The 15,003-nt window shown below is 40.9% G+C and overlaps 2 protein-coding genes across 2 annotated transcripts; one reads left to right on the forward strand and one right to left on the reverse strand.

Moving 5' to 3' along the window:
• Window positions 1-3,382: 3,382 nt before the first annotated feature.
• Window positions 3,383-7,057, reverse strand: LOC115825574 (sialidase-1-like). The gene is made up of 6 exons (XM_030789357.1): window positions 6,954-7,057; window positions 5,946-6,135; window positions 5,452-5,714; window positions 4,611-4,793; window positions 3,767-3,986; window positions 3,383-3,605 (listed from the first exon to the last, which is right to left on the reverse strand). Exons 1-6 carry the CDS (start codon window positions 7,047-7,049, stop codon window positions 3,385-3,387), a joined length of 1,173 nt encoding a protein of 390 aa, XP_030645217.1. The 5' UTR covers window positions 7,050-7,057; the 3' UTR covers window positions 3,383-3,384.
• Window positions 7,058-9,793: 2,736 nt separating this feature from the next.
• tmem268 (transmembrane protein 268) lies at window positions 9,794-13,308 on the forward strand. The gene is made up of 8 exons (XM_030788474.1): window positions 9,794-9,914; window positions 10,127-10,221; window positions 10,534-10,641; window positions 11,052-11,210; window positions 11,935-12,045; window positions 12,426-12,515; window positions 12,795-13,007; window positions 13,141-13,308. The coding sequence occupies exons 1-8, from the start codon at window positions 9,794-9,796 to the stop codon at window positions 13,306-13,308; spliced, it is 1,065 nt and encodes a 354-aa protein (XP_030644334.1).
• Window positions 13,309-15,003: the final 1,695 nt, after the last annotated feature.

The raw sequence follows: 15,003 nt of genomic DNA on the forward strand, positions 1-15,003 counted from the left end.
AATTTGTCTACATTCCCCTCCCCCAGTTTCAGCCTGAAACTTTCATGTTAACAGAATATAACACACAGATTGGGCTTAGGGTGTTTACAACACATTTCACTTAATTTTCTTTCACGTTTAACATAAATTATAAACATGGCCCTTCGGTTATTCAAGCAGCGTATTTAGGAATCGGCTCAACGACTCTGCCATATGTGGTACGGTAAGATGAGTTCTGAACAGCTGGCCACGTACAATGCCGTTACTCAGCATCAGGTGTGGCCTGTCTACACTGACACTGGCTTTGCACAGATGTAGTTGTAGAACAGGCTAAGACCACTGCCAGCAGCTCCTCCTCAATTTGCACGTACCCTGTTTCCATTTTATTAAGAGTGCATGAAACATGTTTATCGTCCTGTAGGCAGGCTGTGCTTAGGCTAAACTGGGATGCATCACGTCTGTTAATGTGACTGGTTTATTCACGGGTAAAGAGAGTTATGCATTTTTCAGAAAGCATCCTGTTGGTGTTGCGTGGAACACATCTCTACGCAACATCTGATGTAGAGGTGATGATAAGTCACTGAAATTAAACTGGATCCTGTTGGTGTTGCGTTGAACAGCCGGCCACATCTCTATGCAACATCTGATGTAGAGGTTATGACAAGTCACTGAAATTAAACTGCAATAAATTTGCCAGGACTGTTGGTCAAACCGAAGAAGCGCTGCAGGGCAGCTTTGTCTTCAGGCTATGGGTTCTTGCTTATCGCTTGGATCTTGGGAGGAGCAAGTTTCAGTCTATGTTCTTTGAAGAGAATCTCCCACACAGCTCACCTCCTCAAGCCTAAACTTGCATTCGAGAGGATTAAGTCTTAGTCTCACGTGCTGTTCTTTGTTAAGCATTTTTTCCCCAAGTTCTCATCATGCTCCTTCACTCCCTTTCCATCAACAATGACGTCATCATCGATTATTGCACATCCTGCAGAGTGTCCTGCAAGCAATGGCTCTATCACCTCAGTGACCTTAGTGTGAATCACGGCTCCTCCATTTAAGCCACAAGTTTTGCTGTTTGCTTTTTGTTGATGTTTTCACTGTACTCGCTGTTTTGTTTCTTTATCGACTTTAAGCTGAATTACTTTAAGCTGAAGTCTGATTGTCACATAGCAACGAATTGCTGGTCTACCTTTTACATAGTTGTCTTTTAGTGTATCAGTGTCACTACTGTTTAATGACAGTCCATCAATATGAAATTACTCATTACTGCTGCTTCTGTCACTTTCTGTTACCTGACTGACAGATCTGTAATTCTTGCTTTGTTGTGCAGATCTGCAGTCACACTTAAAGTGGTTGAATTTCTTGCAGGGGTGAAACTTCTTGTATCTTTGGTTAGAGTACAAAACCGTTACACTCCTAATATATCTTTATCGTTATTTGTCATATAGTCATTCATAATAATGTAAAAATAAAAACGTATGTGATGTAGCCACTGGTAAACATGCTATCTGTTTGTAATAATGTTAAGTAGTTAATCATAAGAGATTGCTATCTAGCTCTTTTTAACCATCTATGTATCTAGATGTTCAGTCTTCAGGTTGTGTGTCTTGCAGTTCTATAGAAAAGAAAACCACCCATAAAATCCTCTCCTAGACTCAAAATGAATCAAAATAAACAAATGTACAATTGATTACATCCTCCTGATCAACAGAAAAAATATAACAGTATTTTATTTACTGGCATATTATTAACATTTCATGGCCCATTTCACTGGCACATCCTCTATTTTTATTGTTGTATGATGAGTGTAATTGCATAAAACACACTATTTCAAGGCAATTTCAATGGTAAAAGACAAATAATTGGAAATATTTTACATTTACATTATTTACAGGTAGTGGAAATCCCTGTGTAAAATCTTATTCTGTAAAAGAACCTCTTATTTTTTTAATTTAAAAAATAGATAGGTAAAGAAGAGAATCGTAAGTACTGCAGTCAACAGTTATAAAATCACTCTTAATCAAACAGTGAGGCTTTGCCTGGATTAATCTCCTCTTAGCTTCATTGGCGTTGAATAAACGTACTGAGACTGATAGATACACGTATCCACAATAACCTTGCTCACACACACACATATATGCAAATACACACAAGCGTCCTGCACATCTAAGAGCTCCTCCAGCTCAGTTCTGCAGTTGGAGTTTTGCACATAGACTAAAATCAATGGTCAATATGGAAATCCTTTACAAACCACTGAATAGAAGGATTTTTCAAATATTACAGCTCATGGTAAAACTACTTCCCTCGTTCTGTTTTTTTTTATTATTATTTATACAGCAACCTAAAGGAAGTTTTTTTTTTAATTTCAAAGGATGTGGAACTTCTGCCTTCAGATTCCGCTGAGAGAATAAGACCCACAAACGCACCCAACTATAATTTTACATGAAGTGATTCAAATGAAAAAAGTATAAGTGAGAAAAAAATTTGCGGTGTTCAAATGTTCAGGTTTGTTGTGCTTTGACAATATTGAAGAACAACCAAGCATTTAGTGAACTGTGTGAATAAGTAATACAGCTTTTCACTTGTTCCATCTGAATCACAATCTTACAACAGGTGAAAAAATCAGACGTGATATAAACACTACTAAATCCGTAAGAGTCATAAAAAAAAAAAAGACAAAAAGACACGGCGGCTCAGTGGTTAGTGCTGTTGCCTCACAGCACGAAGGCCATGGGTTCGAATCCCAGCCATCCCAGGTCCTTTCTGTTTGCATGTTCGCCCCGTGTTTGTGTGGGTTTCCTCCCACTACAAGGACATGCTTGCTGGGATTAGCACTGGCAAAAAGACCTGGAGTTGGACCGGGTGCCTGTGGTGGCGACGGCTGCCAATTGCTCCTAGCTCATTGTGTGTGTGTGTGTGCGCTCACTTGTCTTAGGATGGGTTACATGTAGAGGCTGCAGTTCACTGCTCAGTGAGTGTGAGACAAATATAGTACTTCTATTTTGAGCGAGAGCAATGTGATTTTTGCTCTCTTATATGAGTAACTTCAGTGGGATATGATCTGAGGGTTAGTTTTTTCAAAGAGAAGTTAGAGCTTGAAATTCTCTGAAGTCACCAACACTTCCTCTTCCCTCGCTGAAAAATCTCCGTGGATATAGATGGGCAGAAAGCAGAGATGGAATCGACCTATGAGTGCATTGCCAACCACTGTTCAAACACCTCCGCAGCCTCAACCAATCACAGAGTGTTTGCAGTCTTAGTTTCAATGCTCTTTAAGAAGAACGCTTAACAGCTCTTGAAAAATTCAATGTTGTTCATGTTCGTAAAATGGTGTTACACTCTACGTGTTTGTCCTAGGTTTCCCTTTTTCTTTTCTTCACAGCTGATTTTGGTACAACCGCCTTTTTCTTCACTCTACTGGCCACCGAAGAGGTGGATTTTGGCAAATGATATGGTCTCGCAGTAGTTTTTATGACCTTTTTCATAAATGACGTAGATGTACTTCTTATCTTCAGGATAGTCAGTCTTGAGTGATGTCATGGAGGAGTAACCACTTGGCCCCGCCCAGATCTGAACCGCTTCTTTTTCCCATGATCTGCCGTCAGTCAGAGACCACCGAAGAGTCAGATTTATCCCTGAGAGAGAGAGAGAGAAAGAGAGAGACGGCATTGAAAATCAAATCAAACACAATTAAAAAACATCCTTACTTAGCAGTATAAGGTGCAACAATTGCTCTGTTATCCACTCCATCTTCGGAATCATTCCCATGCCACCCCATCCCTCCCCTCATCCTCACTCTGTTGAGAGTTGGCTGGGTTGGTGAAGTAGAGCACTCCCTCCTTCTGCAGGGCACCAGCTGCGACAGCAGGATCCACCAGCTCTTGATCAAAGACCAGCTCTTCTACGGGCAGGGACTCGCCTCCGTCAAAACTTCTCACCACCAGCCTGCAGCGGCAGTGGTAGTTGTTGTTATTACGTACGTTGATGACTATGCTGCCGTCCTGCAGCTCCACTGGCTGTGGGGAAGAGGAGGAAGTGGGGGGTGAGCTTGTCTGTGGCGGCCGGTCGATTCAGGATGTTGGTACACTTTCAGAATTACCACGTGACGACTGCAGTTTCAGTCTGTGGTTAGGAGTGACTATAAGTCTGAATGTTTTATTTTGTGCTGCCTCTATTTAGAAATATCGTGCAACGCAGACAGACAGACCTCATATATATATATATATATATATATAATTTCTTCAATCACACACGCACACTCTCTCTCAGGATGTTAGATTCACCCCATCTCTGCTGACTGAACGACTTATAAGAGCAACTTCAAGAAATCAACAAAAGTGGACCCAAAATTGCAATTCCACATGTAATGTAAAAAAACGGTGCCCTAAAATGCCACTCTGACAGTCTACTGTTTACATCCACTATTGTACATAACTATATTCAAAAATGAGCTCTCTGCAAATGGTTTAGACCATTTTTACATCTTTTAGATTTCATTTTAACAGTTTTTTGCCTTTGAACATGACTATAAACGTTATGGTTTCCAGACCCCTTAGGTATTTGTTATGTCCTCTGTGTTCACAAGACATTTGTCGAGGTTAAAGTCCAGACTTAGGTATTTTTATCTCCTCGCTCCTCACCTGACTTTCATCTGGATTAAAGTCCAGACTCTTTTTGGGCTGGTTGTAAGGAATGCTCTTCAGCGCAGCGCCATAGTGCCAGCTGGAACCGTGATCGTCACTAAGGATACAGAAAACCCCATCGCCAGGGATGGAGCCATGACCACACACCACCAGACGCCCCTTGGCTGGAGGGTAACGCTTCTATGGGAACATGAACAAAACGATAAAGAAACTGTTTAAGAATGCCTAAGCACAGTAAACTGTGCCTGAAATATCGCATTTTAGCCATCCATCAAAAATATTTCAAAACAAGCCTGCATACAGAAACAAATGGAATGAAGGCATAAAGAAAAGGTGCTTAAGCTCTGGCCATAGGCTCACACAAAAACAACAAACAAACAAACAAACAAACAAAAAAGAGTGTAATCAGTGTTCTGAAGTGCACAGTCAAACACAGTTCATCTAGTAGTTAGTCTTCAAACTCCTCCCTCTTGCATAATCATTATTTTAAAGAGCTGCCATAAGGAAACTACTGTCATATTCACCCATCGTATGCTATTATGTCACAGCATGAAAGAGAAAGAGGACTAAAGTTCCAGCCTGTGTCTAATGTCTAGGTGAGTGGTATGACAGCGCTCGGTCAGCTGTAGATTTTCTTAACTAAAGCAGACATTTTGCTGTGTACGTTAACCTCAGACTGAAGAGGATGATGTGAGGATATCATATTTCTTGACATACTGTCTGTTTCAGCATAGCTTATGTTGACATGTTAATCAGATCATTTCCAAATTTGGGGTTTGGTCTAGAGGGGACAGACAGCTGGCCAGTCCTCTTGGTAGGACAGTTAACAGGGTCTGACCTGAATGCCAAATCCTGGCCCAGGGGCGAAGCTTTTGACCCCCAGCTGGACGGAGAGGTTACGCGGGGCACTCCAGCTCAGGCCATCGTCCAGGCTCTCTATTAACATGGTGCTGGAGGGGCTGCAGTGGTAGCGGTGGAAACACAGAGAATAGATGAGCATCACAGATTTCTTCTCTTCATCCACAACCACTGAGCCCAGATTGAGCCCGTCCGCCAAAGAACCATCATCCACTATGAAGGAGGTAGGGGACCAGGTTGCACCTAGATGTGGAAGATGAAAAACAAAAAGGGGGAGATTTCATTGAAAAGGAAGCAGCAATTTAACATTCCAAGAGCAATGTGCGAATCAACTCATAGTATGCACAAAATAAATAATTTAATGGGTTTTGTCATTAGATGAATCATTCTTATTTCAAAAGTGTGTATGTATGTGCAGGTGTGTAATGTATATAAATATATATGAAATCAATTAGGTTTTTGCGTGTAGTCAACCTCTGTCAGTAGAGCGACGCATGGCGATAAATTTGGCTCCTATATCACTGGAGGATTGTTTCCTGGCCTCAGCGAAAGCCAGCAGACTGCCTCGCGCTGTGAAAGTGAGCACAGGGATCCGATAGGTGTTTACTTGTCCAGCTCCTCTACCAACCCATAACAACTGCTCGTCGTATATGAGAGGATTAATCTAAAATCGGAAAACGAGAGATCAAAACGGAGAGCAAAATCGAGCAAAAACAAGTTAAAAACCATGCTGAAGAGACAGAACGAAATATTTCAAGTTACAAATACTAAAGCATTAAGATGAAGTCTTCAGGAACCTTTTGCCTTTGAAAGTGGAAAGTGACCTCTAAAAATTGTCTAATATTTAATAAACCGTTTTGGTTAACTTAGAGATTTGCTGTTTTATTCGACTTAACTGTGCTGCAGGGAGTTCTAACAGTAGAAGCAAGATTCCGTTATCAAAGATAGGCCTATTATTGTACCAAAGTTCTGCAGACCTTAGCGAATTGATATGGGTCAGGCTGTTATAAAACAATTCATTGTCATTGTAAATGACTGTTATGTCTTATTTAAAAGGCAATATCAAAACAACGTGACTGAGCAAAGTCAGAGGACATCAGCTGACAGCGGAGACTACGAAGACAACGAGGAAAATAAAATCTAATCTGCACTGCAGGTGAGTGAATTATTTCACTGAATACCAAGCTAAACCAGAAAAAACCCGACTAATTTAAGCGTGATATATTACCGCAAAAACACAAAACGTTCTTCAAATGAACAAGTTTAAGCTTAACGTTAATTTGAACACCTTCAAAACAATGCCTTGCAGCCATCTCGCCTAAGCTAGGCTAAATGTTCTTAATATGTAGTTTTATGTGGTGTCATCTTCAGACAGGTACAACTTTTATCAGAGAGATATTTCCACTGATAAAAACTACCTTTTGAGAACAATGATGAGTACACAGGGCCAACAGAATTTTATATGGCATCGAAACTTCTCACCTGTCCGGCGACTGCATGTGTAGACATCACAAGCACAACGCAGACAAAAAATCCAAGTTGGGTAATCAGTCTTGTCACAGCAACTGAACGCAACATATTGATCTATTTCTGCATGTAACACGTTATCTACAGTCTCTAATCTGTTCGTAATTGTTGGGTTTTCTTTCCTCTAAATATCAACTCCGGTGCTTCGACCGTCCGTCTGAAACAGGATTCACCGCAAAGGAAGGTAGGTTTCTCGCATCCTGCTCCCCAACTGTCATATGACTATAGTCACATGATCTCTAACGACCACGTGGTACAGTAAGTTTATGTACAAGCATAAACTCCCATTTTGGCGGCCTTTAATTAGGTACCAACATCAAGCAGTTCTCTAGTTAGAATAATATGTAATTATTAACAAGAGACATTATCTAAGTAGGCGGCTATTTAAGAAAATAAACTTTGGCTCAATTATTCATAATCTGTATTTCAAACGCATAACTTTTACTGTAACCTAAAAGTAGATCACCTCTGATTTTGCTGGTTGTCAACTGGTGTCCTTCATGTATGTTTCAAATATTCGTTAACTAGAGTATAGCTTTTGGAGTGAACAAAAGGCGGAGACTGATTGTTGAATTTCTTAATGTGTCCCACAAGATGGCATTAGAGTACCTATAGTCTCTCTCTGTCTATGTACCACTGTGTGTGTGTGTATGTGTGTGTGTGAGAGAGAGAGAGAGAGAGAGAGAGAGATGGTAATATTGGGCTCAGTATGCACTATTAAGTGGTCTATTCATCAGTCCCAACAAAGTATCACGAGGGGACAGTTACTAAACATTAGGTTGATGGCAGGGAGAAAAACATATTTACCAGGTTAACATTTATCAAGTTTTGGTGATTTCTTAAACTTTTGTGAAGGACTAACAAAATTTTGTTGGTCCTTCATAATTGGATTTATGCACTGTGCGTATTTTGGCACAGCCCAAATGACAGTCAGATTTCACTGATGAAGGCTCACATTATAATAATTACACTGTCGTAATACAGCAAGACTTTTTTTAGCTGACAGAAGTATGCCTGCAATTTGGGAGAGATGAGGCAAATTAGTGTGTAACTAAGCACGTGGGCAAGACCTCAGCAGGAACTGCAGTCATTGTCTCCTCTCTCTCTCTCTCTCTCTCTCTCTTTTCTTTCATGAGCCTGAGAAATTCTGTGTGCATTCCTCCAGTCATGTGGCTAGGCTGATCCGAGTCACAAGCCAAAGAGGGAGAAAGCGAAAGAGAAAACTGGAGAAATATAGAGGGATGAATATAGAGAGGAGTAAATGGATTTTTTTTTTTTTTTTAAAAAAACAAGGTTGCCTTAGAGCTGTCAGACTCATTTAGAGCAAGGAAGAGGAAGTAGAATTAAAGGGAGGGTGAACTGACAGAGAGGCTGAGAGAGAGAGAGTGAAAAAACTGACGTGAAAGAAAGACAGAGAATGAGGTAGAGAGGATGAAGGATGAAGTGTATTAAGGAGCTGAATAAACAGAAGACGTTTAAGAGGCAGATGGATGAACGCTGTTAGCAGAGAGTGGAGTCGGAGAAGAGTGAAAATAGTAGTGACACTGGACATGTCTGTTTGATCGAGTGAGAGAGCTAGAGAAACGAGAGAGGGAAGGAGTGAGAGAAGAGAGTTGTTAGAAAGAGAGAGGGTGGGGGGGGGCAAATCATTGTAAACAGTTAGCATATTCACAGATCTACAAAAATGAGCTCGACAAACTTGCAAGGAAATGAAAGTAAGTGTGAGAAAGGAAGAGAAGACGCATTTGGTTAATCTATGCAGCGACATTTTTCATTTAATCTCTCTCTCGCTCGCTCTCTCTCTCTCTCTCTCTCTCACTCACTCGCTCTCTTCTCTCTCTCCCTCTCTCCTTCTCTCTCTGTCTCTCTCTCTGTTTCTTTTTTTCTCTCTCTCTGTCTCTTACAGATTACCAGATGGTTGAAACAGTTCTACAGACAGACTGGTGTATGTTTCTCTGACGATGGATCCTGTCCAGGTGCGGTAACGTGTTGCATTCAACTAGATAAGGCATAGCAGTGCATAGCAACTAAATTTTAAACCTTTGATCATAAATTGTTCCTGTTGATAACGCTGATTTTTTTCTACTTTTAAAGCTTTTGTTGTTGTTGTTGTTTTAAATCTAAGATTTATTATTGTTAAAAATGTAAATTTATAGGGGTACCCAAACTGTTATGCATTGATCAAATCTTGGTGGTCAGCCAGGGCCAGTGTAATGTTTGTTAATGTTAACTATATTTATTTTCTCACATATCCAAAAGCTAGAAGTTTGTTAGGTGTTAGTTTATGACAGTTAAAGGAGAAGTGGCGTAAACTTGAAGCTTCCTGTAGGTTTTGACACAGGTATCTTGCCCCTCTGAACACTATGCTGATTCAAACTTTACTTTTCACAATTTTTTACTTCACCCACAACTGTCTGTCCAAACATGATGTTGGCAAGAAAGCTTAATGTCTTTGTTACATCCATCAGTTTTGTCACAGAGTTGGATTAGGAAGGACTTGTAGAGCAGTTATTTCAGAGTCCACTCTCCTGCTGTTTTTTTTGTGTGTGTTAACACAGTGTGTCACATGACAAAGTTCTGTAAAAACACGGTGTTATAAAAAGGGGGGGAAAAAAAACAATTTCACAGTTGTGGCTTTTCACTTCAGCTTTAAGACCCTGCGCAACCTCTGCATGTATAATTCAAGATATAGCACTACTCATTACTCTGTTTATGAAATTATTTCAAGAGTCATTGCTAACAACTGAAAATCTGTATTTTTTTTTTTCTTTAAGGGTCTTGTGACTGCTTCCTCGATGGCAGAGCAGATGAAACAGTCACAAGGGAGTGAGAACAGTGGCGTCATCATTCCAGAATCTCTGCCAGAATATTCCGGAACCCAGAAAGATGGAAGCAGGGCATCAACATGGGAAAATGGTACACACTGATTTTGAGAACACTAAGACTCAAAGTATTTCTGGAGCAGTTTAGATAAGACTAAGAGCATTTTGCATCTGTTCCTCGAATGTTTCTTCCCTAATGCTCTCTAGTTGCACAGTGACTTCCCTTTTTGTTCTCTCTCCAGTTTAATCATTCAAGAGACATCAATGTTTCCAAAATGATAATTATAATGTGTCTTTCTGTCTCAGGGCAGTGCGTGCTGGCTGTTCCCAGTTCTTCTATGATCGCTGCTAGCTTTGACCTGTCACTCTGCAGGACTTTACTGGAAAGAGACGGCTTTCAGGTCACAGCACTCAAAACGTCCCTCATGCACCTTAGATAGCGCAATGTCATCTACTGACACTACTCTAAGCTGTAAATGTCACATTATGTTGTTTTTAATTAATAATTAACTGGGCATTATGAGAGAATTTGCGAGGAAGAGCCGGCCTCACGGAGCACTAAAACTGGGGGGAAAAAAGTCTCTTGGGAGTAGAGCACGGGAAAACATTAACTGTGCTTTTCATAGGCTCACAGGATTCACTCTGAATCTTTTTACTGAACCTTATGTTCAGCTAATGCATGAGTTTTTATATTAGTGTTTGCTCTATTGCAGATCCCCATTAGTGACTTTGAAGCTCCTCTTGAAGTGGCATTGGGCAAACCGTCTGTCAGGAGATACATGTTCATTAATTCCTCCTTCTTCCACTTCATTTTTGCACCGGTAAGAAAAAAAAATCGCATTTTAAGACGTTAATACATTACAGATAAGCTTACTGAACTCCTCTTGTCCACGGTTGCTATGGTTTCACATTCACTTCTGCTAACAAGAAAAACATATGCTTTAGTGCAAGCTTAGACTCAAGCTTACATAAACAATAAACATCTATCTAAATGTCTATTCATGTAGCTGTTCTGTCATGGGCTTGTATAAAAGGGCCAAGCAACCACACACACACACACACACACACACACACACACACACACAAAACTACTTATATTTGATAATACACTTACATTTGAGAATACAGAGTACACACAGACACATTACTGTAATTTCTTATAAAGCACATGTCATTTGGAGAGCAGTGCAGAGGTTTTATGTGGCTGACTGTTTGTTTGTGTTCTCTGTAGGTGGTTTATTTAGTACTGTGGTGTGCTGTGTACTCCAGCCTTCATCTGTACCTACCAGAGGATGTGTTGAGTCTCTGGGTTCTCTGTGTTTGCGTTAGTCTGATCTCTGTCATCATCACGATCGGAGTCATCCTCCTCCTTCACCGCAGCAATAAAGAGGTGAGCCCCGCCCCCTTTTTAATGACATCACTTGCTGCACATCAGCTGGGAAACTGACAGATCATCGATTTGCTGTCAAATCACAAAAAGTAAATGTGATGTACAATCAGTAGGCGATTTGTAGGGGGATGAGGAGGGGGATGCCATCCCCTTCGTTAGCAAAATGACCAAAATGCATCCCATTTGTTAACCTGACATCCCCCGATATACCGACCTATATATATGTAGTGTCAGTGACCACTGGGCCATCCCCCCTGTTCAAAAATAACAAATCACTTAATGTGTGCAATGTACAATGAATCCAGATCAGATGTGTGAATATTAGCTTTATTGAAATAGTGATAATCATAGCTTGCAAAATTTATTTTCAATGCATCGTTTCTTAATGTTATGTTTTGGCGTTTTTGTATCCTGGCATCACATCCGTTCAGCAGGAAAAAGCTCGTTTTATGTCTCCTTGTAAAGCATTTATGGATGTGGGGTTTCTGCTGTTTCAGGATGTGTTTTCTATATGATCATATTACAGTCATGCCGTGTTATGCTTTCTAATATAACATAAACGTAACAACGTCAAATTAACGAGCAACCACAACCTGCCTAGAACTGACATTACCGAGGGATCACAGTCAGCAAGCACAAAGCTTGGGTTGGCAATTCTGTCTGTCTGTCTGTCTGTCTGTCTGTCTGTCTCTCAACATTCTTTGCTCTCCGTCCCTCTACACAGATCAACCTTAACACAGATGTCCGCCTGGTGCAGGTGAATGAGAAGCTTATAAGACACAGGTTGCTGTTGGGAGTTGCTGACTGGGTCACACAATGCAGAGGGTCACTGCAGGTAATGTGCCTGTAGAGAGAAACTAAACTACTGCTGCAAGGGCTCAGGGACCGAGCTAATTTTCGTGGTAAAAATCGTTTGAAGATGCTGGATGGAAACTTGCTTAGGTTAACAGCTCACTTCTGCGTGTCTAAATGCGTGTTTTGGTTACTGGGAGGATGTGCATGATAAGACTTGATAAGACTGCTGCAGAGAGTTCTTTTTTAGCCTCCCCTCTCTCTGTTGATACTCCCTCTGATGTTATCTCAATGCTTATAACGCTGTCCTCATATTACCATGGAGGACTGATGGCGAGATTACTGGCTGTTCTAATGTGTAGCATAACATTAACAACTTTCTCTCTCTCTCTCTCTCTCTCTCTCTCACCCCCACACACACAGCTCTTCTGTGTTTACTGGGATTTGTCTCCTTGTCTTAGATCTCTGACTGAAACCCTAGAAGAGTTGAGTTTTGTCAGAGATGAGCTACAGGTATGTGTGTCAGTGTTGCTGACTACATCTCAGCTTTATCGATTAATGATTTATTTTAATGTTGATGTTCTATCTATGTTTGTAAGATTGAAAAACAGGTGAATTTTCAGTTAGAGAATTGACTTATAGCAGGGTATTGATTCACCTGAGTTGTTGACTTTTTAAGAAGTGGAGTGAGTTTTCAGCTTGTATGAAGGGGGGGGGGGGACCACAGAACCGAATAACACTTGTTCTCTTCACTACTGAATAACACTTACTTGCACTCTTTTCATCGCCCAGAGCAAATTTAAGAAAAGAATGTCACACCTCCTCTTAGTGACTGATGTCACAAGCCCTAATCTTGAAGAGGAGTCTTTGGAGGAAGAGGGCCCTGAGGAGGAGCGCCCCCTGCTGGTAGAAGAGAGCAGGAGCGGGACATCAGTCAGTCAGAGAGAGGAAACAAAACTGACCAAAACCTTCAGCCTGATACCTAAAAAAAGCCTTTCATTTCAGGTATTGAAAGTGGACAAAAATGTTACACACAATATTAGTATTAGTATAAACTATTTATGCTAGCAATATATTTAAGAAATCACCTACTCTTATGTTTGTAGAATAACCAAACCAGATCTTTATTATTTTACAGGCCACCGCATATCAACTCCTGCTGACCTACAGTGCAGTCTATGTGAAATTGCTGGTTTCTGACAAACTTCCTGGCCACAAACAACGCCCTCTGGAACCAAGGAGGACTCACTGCAAAACTGCATCACTCTGCCTTTGTCAGTACATTGAAGTCAAAGTTTTGCGGTAGATAGAGATAAAACGTGATCAGAACGGACATTTCTTTTTTTTTTTTTTTGTTTTCTCTTAGACATATTATGACAGCACATTACCGGTGATGTTGAACTCACAAACCTGCTGTTCCTTTAAATTATTTCACTCTAAGTTGTTTGATGAAATATACATGTACGTTCCCTCAGAGCGGTCTCGACACTGAGGTGCGTGACGCTAATTAAAGCCCTGATCTAATCTGGGGGGGGTTACGTAAGGTCTAACTAACAGGAAAAGAGAGTCCAGAGAACATGGCAGGCAGAGCGAGTCAGTGATGCATTGCAGAGATGGGGAAATACACTGACGATGTCAACATGAATCAGGAAGTGAGTCAGTGAACCTTCACAGGCTTGTAGCAGCGCAGAACAGCACAGGCAGGCTAGTTCTCTGTTTTGTATCAGGGATCATTAATCAGGCACGATGGGACCGTGGAGGTGATTGGCTCGTAAGTACATGGACGCAGCGTGGTGACGCGCGCGTGCGCACGTGCGGTCTGGCTCAGGAGGAGACGGGCAGGAAAGTTTTTCTTGGTAATGCATGAAGACAGCCGTGCAGCGTGAGTTCAAGTTAAACGATCACAGAGATGCTGGTTCTCTCTGGGAGGCTAAATGACCATCTGTGATCCTGCAGACACAGTCTGGCCTCCTTCCCCTCCCTGACGCTCTGTCATATACTCTCTCTCTCTCTCTCTCTCTCTGTCTCTCTCTCTATCTCATTCTTTTTCTGTCTCTTGGTCTATGTCTGCTCTGATAGAGCTTTCACGTTCTCGCATTCAGACTTCTCCTGTTTTATACTGTGTATGTCCCTCTTTTTATTTTCTTTTGAAAATAATTTTCACTGAGAAATCATAATTAATTATACAGATCAAGCAGTCACATACAATCAGTGGTAGATAGTCCTCTCAGAAGATAAAACTGCCATTTCGAGACTTAATTAATCTTTTGTTGTACCTTGAGTACTGTACCTATGGACCAGGAGGCTTGGAGAGTTTTGTTGAGACCTTGCAGAGACATTGCAGCTCTTTAGCACATTATCAGCCTCTAGATGTTGAGAGATAGCGGGTACTGCACAACATGACAGAAAAGGAAAAAAGACAGAAACAGAGATGGAGAGAAAAAAAAAAAAACAGGGCAACTATAAATAGCACTTTAGAGACGAAGGGAGAGGAAAGGCCAAACAGTATGAGAGAGCGAGAGAGAGAGAGAGAGACAGAGAGACACACAGACAGACAGACAGACAGAGATGCAGCACAACCAGTTCTCGCACAACCAGATTTTCCTCTTTAATTTTAATCATCCGGATTCAAAACACAATTAAACACATGTGCAGCATCCATGAACATAATAAATTCTCAAAAGCACATATGAATACAGTAGAGGGCAGTTTCTCTGTGGAAATGGTATGCCATTCACAATACCACAGGAAACACCGCCAACTGTGAGATAACTGCAAGTTAACTGATTTGATTTCTGAAACCGAGTTATCTGGAACAATATGGGGTCAACCTCTATCTCACAGTTGTATGGAAGGAGAAAAAAAAAACAGCACTTCATTGAGCTGTCTAAAAACTAGTTACTAGATATGCTTGAGTTGAACCCACAGGAAACTGTATGCACAACCTAGAAACACCGAAAGCAATTTTATTGGTTCAAACTTTACAAACATGACCTAATAT

This window comes from Chanos chanos, chromosome 12, assembly GCF_902362185.1.
Source record: "Chanos chanos chromosome 12, fChaCha1.1, whole genome shotgun sequence".
Lineage (NCBI taxonomy): Eukaryota > Metazoa > Chordata > Actinopteri > Gonorynchiformes > Chanidae > Chanos > Chanos chanos.